We start from the raw sequence: 9,587 nt of genomic DNA, 5'->3' as shown, positions 1-9,587 counted from the left end.
CTTATCGCTAACGGCGACACACACACAAAACACATACGCACGCACGCGCTCGCACGCACGCACACACACACACACACACATTTTTTTTCTAAATAGTCTGCGATTAAAGAGTCTAAATGTCCAGTGCGGAAGAGAAAACGAACTGCTGGAGCCAAACCGGTAAGAGAACTAATTGTAGTCAGTCAGAGATTTATAACGGACACTTTGTATTTGGATTATTTATTTAACTGAGGACTGAATCTAAAACTGCTCTGTGCTCCCTTCATTTACGCACTTGGTAGAATGTTACGTAGCGGTGTTTTTAGTGCACTTTTTATGTAGTGCAAAACAGTATTTTTTTTTTAAATTATAGACGAATGAATAGAAACAGGGATTCCTGATATCAATAATAATAATAATAAAGTTATTATTTTGCTGTAAACGTCCTCAGTGTGTGTGTGTATATATATATATATATATATATATATATATATATATATATATATATATATATATATATATATATATATTTGACATCCTCTTTACTCACGTAACATTTACATACTGAGGACATGTGTAAATGTACATGTTTATATAGTTGCACCTAAATAATTGCACTTTAATTTTAAATCGCAGGTTTAAATAAATTTATTCCTTTTAGTTTAACAAAACCCTTTCTAATAAGGTATAATTTCTATATAAGCTCATTCAAAAATTTGCATAGCAGAGGGTCCACATAATCTAAGGATAATAATAAAACCCTTAAAGGTTATTTAAAGAAGCAGTAGTTGATTATTTATTTATTTAACACTTTAGTAATTTAGTACAAATAATCCAAAAGATATATATAAATCATGATAAACAAGTGTGTTAAGCTAAGACCTAACAAAGGTTTATTAAGACTCTGTTTGGTAAGCATACAGCTGGTCCAGAATGCTTGTGTGTGATTGGATGAAGCTCCTGTCAGTCATTTTATAGACACTATAATGCATAGGCATCTGTAGACTCTGGAGGCTGAGCTTCATAAACATAGGTGGGAATCATTCATATATCAAACTGACTTACATATGATATAACGTAAGTGATAACAGAAATTAACTTATTTTGCTGATGCTCCACAACAAATTAGTATGTAAACTGTAAACTATAATTGGATGAAATGTATGTCATTCTTTAGTTAATTAAAAATACCTTGAGGATGTGCTGCTATAGGTTGTTTAGTTATAGCACAGTAATCCACTTTCTCACCACCACATCCTTGATTATTTTCTTTAATTGCAAGCTTTGTTGTGTTTTATTGCTGTTATTCAACAAGATGAAGATTTATACTTCAGTTACAGTAAGTAATGTGATTGCCTTTTGTTTTTCTGTGGTCTTTTAAGCTTCCTTTGAGATTAACAGTCTGTTATGATTGGCTGGTTTTAGATAGATGGATGTATGGATGGATGTTTTATATTAATAATGATTTTTCTTGGACCAAATATGTGTTAAAGTTTCTCAGCTCTGTAGGGACACAAATGAAGAAAGTGAGAGCAATATCTGTCAAGCTCTGTCCCAAAGCTCATTATGCCTTCATCCCTTTATTCCTCCCTCCCTCAACAATTAGCCGCACACACACACACACACACACATATATATACAACCTAATTCTAACACTTTATTCAAATATATAACATTCTCTTCAACCACTCTATGAATTATTTTATTATTATTCTGTTTAATCTACTTTTTATCTACCTCTTCTTTAACACTTTCTGTCAAGGGAGTCTGGGTGTTTTTATTGTCCTTCCACCATGAATGAGTGAAGCAGACAAAAGTTGTGGTTGTACAGTAGTCCTGTACTATGTGCTGACTGAGTCACTGGCCTTGGTGCTGAACCAGTGGTTTAGGTTGGTGGTACGAGTGAGAAAGACCCCTCATTACAGTTCTGGGCTACCAGGGTACACTTTACCTCATGGCTTTAGATATACAACTGGAGGATTCTGTTCAACATTGGGAGTATCTGTTTTACTTTTGCCCACGTTAAACAATTTCTTCCCATTGCATTGTTGCAACGTTTCTACGCTTTACACTACCACCACAATCTCTTTGAACATTTGATGGTTGTTGCCAGTGTGGGTTTATGTGCGGTTGGTCAAACTCCTTGTCTGGTGGCACTTTTTTATATTTATTTTGACATGTTGGTGGGTTGGGGACATCTCTTCATGGTCTCCAGCATGTTCTCGCGCAGTCTTTAAAGACTGCAGCTGTTTCTTTAGCGTTAGGGTAAAATATGAAGTCTGATTTTCTTCATGCTGCACCTCAGAAAAGTTTGCGACATCTAAAAGGCCGGTGGCCAAATAACTCAAATGGAGAGAAATACTAGGCCTGGGTAAGATCCCCCATAGTCTGTGTCTCAAGTATCCCTCGCACCATCCCCTTGAGAGTTTCAACAAACACACTAGTAAATGAGCAAAGTCTTGGTTCCAAACCAACAAAATTATGTTATGGAGTGGCCAGCCCAATTCCCGGACCTTAATCCAATCGAGAACTTGTGGGGTTATATCATGTGAGGATATATCATAATGCTGTTTCTGAAGCAAAACCAAGAAATGTAAATGAATTGTGGAATGTTGTTAAAGAATCATGGAGTGGAATAACAGCTGAGAGGTGCCACAAGTTGGTTGACTCCATGCCACACAGATGTGAAGCAGTTTTAAAAAAACTGTGGTCATACAACTAAATATTAGTTTAGTGATTCACAGGATTGCTAAATCCTAGTGTGACCGAGGATTTAAATTCACCACCAGGAACACATTGAGGGGTTCTACTTTATTGTTTATTCATTTACTGTTTTCGAGAAAATGATTCACTATCAAAAGCGACCTCTCAACTTAATTGAGAAGAAAGTTTACAAAAAGATCAGTAAAAGCGAAACAAAATTTATATAAACAAAATGAGCGCTTTCACAGAGCTGATGACACAAATTAAACCTTCGTAGCTCTACGATGTTATTTTCAAATGCAAGAGAATAGGAAAATTACAAAAATCTCAGTGCAAAAAAAAATAGAAAATAAAACAAGTAATTACAAGTAATGCAACAATATCAAAATGTTACAACACAATACGGCAGTGGGAATACTGTACAAAAAGGACAAAATGACATGAGTACATTTTTATATTACCCACTTACACCATTTGAGTGAAATGAGAGAAAATAACACTCACATCACGATGAGCTCCAACATAAAACCAGATACACTTTACAAAGGATGAAATCTCCAACATATGTTGTTCACTGCGTAAAGAATCTGGTTTTATGTTGGAGCTCATCGTGATGTGAGTGTTATTTTCTCTCATTTTACTCAAATGGTGTAAGTGGGTAATATAAAAATGTTAATACACATAAAAATTAAATACACATCACATGAAAAGCACAACAACATTTGAAGAATAAAGTGTACAACATTTTCTTAATGTTAAATGAAACGGGCCAAACCGCATGGTATGACGTCATATCAGCATGGACATTATACACGACATCGTTTCAAATACGACAGTTCTCCAAATCAACATAACAATATATACATCCAAAATGGGTATTTAACTAAAATATAATCACAAATCAGTGTATTTACCCATGGATGATCACAATTTCCAGAGAACACGCGTTGCTTGCACTGCTCGCAATCTCAACGGGATATTTCAACGAGTGAGAGCGCATGCGCACTGTCTCATAACACACACAGTGCCACCTGCTGACCACTCCAGGAACATACATGTAACTACTGTTTATCTTAACTTAATACACTGAAAATAATGAGAATAATAAAATAACAGAATTTAACATGCAAGGAAAGCAAATTTTAAGGTAATTTACCACCCGGTTACATTCTCCCCTGCAATAAGTCAGCATCCTCGATGACTCATTCAATCACAAATTTCGGCATTCATGGCACCTTGTAATGCCTTCTCAAACAACGCATTGCCAATACTGGTCAACACTTGAGACACCATATCTGTGGTGACACTTACTGCATGACAAGCAGACCTGGGTGCATGAAAAGGATTTGTGTGAACACCTACAGTTGACTGTTTGCTTCTGCGCACAGCTGGAACTGGTACTTCCGAGTTACGCATGTCACCAGTCTCCAGCTCCTGCGACTGGCCATGTTCACCTGTAGCCCTCGGGAACACATCATCATATTCTGCAGTCTCTCTACCAGTATCCGTTAATTAAATCCGTTAACTTGGATACCGTCAGAGCTGTCACCTCCCAACTCTGAAGTAACTGGTGCCTCTGAAACCATTGGACTGTTTGCGGCCATCCTCACAGAGGGTTGCACAACCTCCTCTACCACCACAAAATCTGGCTCAGACATCCCATTCTGATCCATGATGACAGGCTTTATATCTAGCCGAGATTTCTCTTTACTCCTAGGCCTAGGAGTGGGCACGGCACCTGGACGCAACTCCGACCTGTGAACCCTCTTCGACGGCCCTCCCTCTAAAGGTTCCACAGTGTAAGTTGTGCCTACTATTTCCACAACTTGGTACACAGTCAGCCTCCAGGCATCTTGAATTTTGTTCCTGCTTGGAGGCCGCTGGTGCAGATTTACCAACTCGCCCACACTGACCGGGGGACAAAAAATCTTTTCATTCAGACGTGTCACTCTCTCTAGAGCTTTCTCTTCTGAATACTCCCTAGCCTTCTCATGGGCATATCTCAGCCTCTCTTGATGCACAGACAACCAGTCTTGTTTCCGCTTGTGTACGCATGGACTAACTCCGGCAAGTACTCAGGCCAAAGCCGCTTACGTTCTGGCGGTAATGTACGTAACAGGTTGTGAAGTGTTCGGTTGTACCGTTCACATTGGGCATTTCCCTGCGGCCTATACGGGGTCGTACGAGTCTTTTTCATCCCATAGAGTCTGCACAGCTCGGCGATTACCTCACTTTCAAAGTTACGACCTTGATCGGAGTGCAACCTCTCTGGGACGCCGTACTTCATAAACCACTTCTTTAACAAGACCTTTGCTGTGGTATCGGCCTTTTGATCTTTTGTGGGAAACGCCTGTGTAAACTTTGTGAAAACGTCGGTAACAACCAAAACATTTTCACGCCCGTCAGAAGCAGGCTCTAAGACTGTGAAGTCGACCGCAATCACCTCCAGGGGTCTGGAAGCCAAAAACGCTCTCACAGGGGCACGAACTTTGGGCTGAGGCAACTTTGTGAGGATGCACCGCTGACACTTCTTTACCCATTCCTCCACAGCCTCATACATACCGGACCAAAAACACCTCTGCTTCAACAACCCCAACGTCCGTTCAATGCCCTGGTGCCCCAAATCGTCGTGCACACTTCGCAGCACTTGTTCCTTTAAACACCCTGGCAACAACAGTTGCCAGCAGCTCTCCTCAGAAGGGACATCTACCACACGATATAGCAACCCATTTCGTTCTTTTATGAGGCCCCACTGCTTGAGAAGGCATTTCACAGACCTGGACAGAGACTGTCTTTCCAGGTGAACTGGTTTCTTTTTCTTATCCCAGAACCCTCGAAACACCTGCAGAACAGGATCACTTTTCTGAAACTCAACCAACTGTTCCCTGGTGTACCTGGGAAGCGTATGAGTGTTACCTTGGAGAGCAGTGATAGCATCTTCCCCAGCCTCCAACGCACGAATTTGCCTCAACCTGCTGCAATCAACACCCTTCAATGCAAGTTCAGGTTCCAAGGTGGTACCTCACCTTATTACACCGCAAATCGCTACACACTCATCCCAGTAAGCTTCTGGATCAGGTTCAGGCTCCCCTGCAAACTCCTGCCTAGACAGAGCATCAGCTGCAACGTTACTCTTGCCCGGTCTGTACTTCACCTCGAAGTTGAATACCGACAGCTGTGCTACCCATCTCTGTTCGATCGCTACTAACTTGGCAGTTTGCAAGTGACAGAGCGGATTATTATCCGTAATCACCTCAAACCAAGACCCAAGTAAATAGCTGCGAAATTTCTCGACTACAGCCCACTTAAGAGCCAGTAGCTCGAGCTTCATGCTACTGTAATTACGATCATTTTGCTCTGCATTACGCAACCTGCGGCTGGCGTACGCAATGACCCTCTTCACGTCACCCTGTTTCTGGCACAGGACGGCTCCTAAGCCATTCTGGCTTGCATCGGTTTCGAGAATGAAAGGACAAGTGAAGTCTGCGAAACCAAGCACAGGTGCTGTCGTCAGCTCCCTCTTCATCTGATTGAATGCATGGTCACATTCAGCAGACCACAGAGTGCTAAAGTGACGACCCCTCCTTACACATCTGCCTTCACTCAAGCACGCATTTACTAGGTCATGTAAGGGGCCAGCTATCTTAGAAAAACCCTCGATGAACTTTCTATAATAGCTGCAAAACCCTAGAAATGACCTCAACTCCTTGACGGTTTCTGGGGTCTTCCAATTACTGACTGCAGCAACCTTGTCTGGGTCAGGAGAAATCCCTTGCGCTGACACCTGGTGGCCAAGGAACCGCACAGAGTCTTGGAGAAACCGGCACTTGCCCAGCTTGACCTTTAAACCAGCCTCAGCCAACCGTTTCAGCACCATCTCTAACCTTTAGACCCCAAACGGCATCCTCCGGTACTCAAATAAACCAAAAGGCGTGGTGAACGCCGTTTTGGCCCTATCCCTGTCACTCACCGTGATCTGATGATACCCAGAGGCCAAGTCCACAGTTGAGAAAAACTTTGCTCCCCTGAGGGCATCAAAGCTCTCGTCAATTCTGTGTAGCGGAAATGCGTCACGCCTCGTCTTGGCATTGAGTTTGCGATAATCTACGCACAACCGTAGCGACCCATCAGTTTTTCGCACCAGTACCACAGGCGAGGCGTAAGCACTCACACTCTCTTGAATGACACCCTTCTTCAGTAACTTAGTTATGTGCTCTCTAACCTCTTGGTACTGATTTGGGGGAATCCGTCGGTACGGCTGATTCACTGGTATGTCATCAGTCAGATGCATCTCATGCTGAACCTTATCTGTATAACCCAAATCGTCCTCCAGGGCAAACACACTTGAATACTTGCTCAGCAGAGCTTGTAACTGAACCTGCTGCTCAGCAGTGCCTCCCATGTTGACATAATCTAAGACTGACTGGGCCTGAGGCTCAGAAACAGGACCTCCACCCATAGTGACTTGTTCTGTGTCTGCAGAGATTCGCTGAAACCTTACTTCGCAGGACGAACCCTCACTGTTACCACCTACTGGGGACAGCAAACCCAAACAGGCCCTAGGTTGAAGCCAAAGATCTTCCTGTGACAGGTTAAGTACTCTCACTGGACACACAGGTAACTCTGACGTGACCAAGGTAGGTACTACAACCAAACCTTCTGGTAAGGGCAAATTTGCTGGTTCTACCAACCACACAGAACCATCCTTTTTACTGCATTCAATCCCCTTAATCAGGACAGTGGCTGCCGACCAAGCTGGCACATGAGCAGGAGTCTTACCCACGACCCGAGCAGATGAAACTCGCTCAACTAACTCCACTGATTGTGCCTGCTGGAAGACTGCCCTCCAGTCAGAATCCAGCCTACCACCCAGTGTGGTGTCAAATTCAGCGTGAACGATCTGTCGGCACTTACTGATAATGTTCATTCAGATAAGCACAGCCTCAGACGTTGGGCTAGGAGCTTCTTTCACGATCAAGAACCCACACTCGGGCAGGTTCATCCCCATAACCTCCACGTCCAGCTCCATGTAACCCAAATAGGGAATATCTAAACCGTTGGCTGCTATGATCTTCAGCCAGCTAGAAGTAGACAACACATCACTCTCATCCCCAAACAGGTGCTCTCGGAAAAATTCCTCAGTAATAGTACTGACCTGACTACCAGTGTCAAGCAAACATGACACTGGAACAGACTTGATTTTCAGTTCTACCATGGGGCAAGTTCCAACTGCACGTTCCAAGAAACGGTCTCGACTAGTTCCCTCAGGCGGTAAACCAGAAACTACCCCTTGTGCAGCCTGACTCATCGCAACAGAAGGACCTGGTTTTTCTTGACTTTCAGTGGTCTGGGTAGCACTTTTAGGTCTCCCACCCCGTCTCACAGTGCAGCGTCTAGCGATATGCCCAACCCCATTGCACCTGAAACAGATAGGTTCTCCCTTTTCTGTAAACCTGGGAGGAGAATTTGATGAAGGTGCAAAATTCTGCAGAACTGACACTGACCGCTGCACAGTCAATTCTTTGACCACCTTAGTGAGCTCTGAAATAGTCTGCTCTTGCTCACTTATTCGCTTGTCTTGCCGGGAAATTACCTGCAAAATATCATTCAACACAGAAGAGTTTTGATTCTCAGACCCGACAGAAGTACCTTCAGATTTCCTTAACACTTCTAAATGGACCGGTCGACTATTTGCTACTCTGGTTGACCTGGTCTCTTCCATGGACCAGAGAATGGCCTCATTACGAATCTCAAGCAGGGTCAAATAGGGCTTTTCCCTGATTATTTTACGCAGCTCTCGCCTCAATGCGGCATCTCGCATGCCCTCCACAAACTGATCGTGCAAAATCCCCTGCTCGTTAGCCAAACCATCTGGGGACTGTTTCACAATGGAACTTAACAGGCGAGAGAGAGCATGAGAGTAGTTTCGGAGATCTTCCCCCTCCAATTGTTTGCGATTGTAAAACATTTGCAACATCTGAGTCCCACTACGCCGTTCCCCAAACGCGTCCCGCAAGAAAGTAAACAAATCACTGGCCTGTCTGGACTGATTTCCCACATATAAACGCACCTCTTCCAGTGCAGGCCCCCGCAAAAGTGAGATGATAACGTCCAGCTGTTCTTCTTGTGTTTGGTCTCTCGCCCGTAGAACCCTTTCCACCTCCTCAATAAACTCCTCTACAGACCTTCCATCTTTGTTATACTCCCCGCTAAAAGGTTGAACCTGGCGTTCACGGGGAACATAAATGTAAGAGCGGGTTGTATTACCCCCACCAGCAGCCCTATTGGCCAGAGTGTCATTCCTCCAATCATTTAAATCTTGAATTTGACCCTTTATTTGCTCTATGACATCATTCCCCACAGCCCCAACATCAGGGACTTGTACGCTCTCTTCAGGCTGTTCGTCAGAGTCAGACATTTTCTACAGAAGTAGGTCAAAAAGCATTAACTCAGAATTAACTCAACTCAATTGAAGATTAATGTCCTTGGTGTGAAACTCGTCCCACTTTCTGTCTTTTTTTTTTTTTTAGTACCTTAGACACACCCTCACACTAATGCACAGTTCCTGGGATGCAGCCATGAGATCCTGGAAGGCCACACGTTGACAGCAGGAAACGCATCAGTCTAGACCGTTCTTCTTAGCAGCCGTCAAGCCTGGCACACTGGAAACCCAATCGGTCGCACGCTGACCACCTCTTCCGCGATCCTCTGCACTCTGGAAGTCCTCCGCCTCTGTAAAATATTCACCACTGCCATACTGTCTAACTAAACTGCTCTAAAAAAAACCTAATCAGATTGAATAAACAGCCCCACTCCTGGTACCAAAATGTGTGACCGGGGATTTAAATTCACCACCAGGAACACATTAAGGGGTTCTACTTTATTGTTTATTCATTTACTGTTTT

General features: G+C 43.2%; 1 protein-coding gene across 1 annotated transcript in view; it reads left to right on the top strand.

Moving 5' to 3' along the window:
* Nucleotides 1-9,587, top strand: part of LOC132840788 (zinc finger protein 385B-like) — a 33,306-nt gene continuing 23,719 nt past the window's right edge. The window contains exon 1 of the mRNA XM_060862779.1: nt 1-159. Coding sequence (XP_060718762.1) covers nt 117-159 — 43 coding nt within the window. The 5' untranslated portion in view covers nt 1-116. The remainder of the gene's footprint in view (nt 160-9,587) is intronic.

This window comes from Tachysurus vachellii, chromosome 2, assembly GCF_030014155.1.
Source record: "Tachysurus vachellii isolate PV-2020 chromosome 2, HZAU_Pvac_v1, whole genome shotgun sequence".
NCBI lineage: Eukaryota > Metazoa > Chordata > Actinopteri > Siluriformes > Bagridae > Tachysurus > Tachysurus vachellii.
Note: the sequence above shows the minus strand (reverse complement) of the source record. Positions and strands in the feature narration are given on the sequence as shown.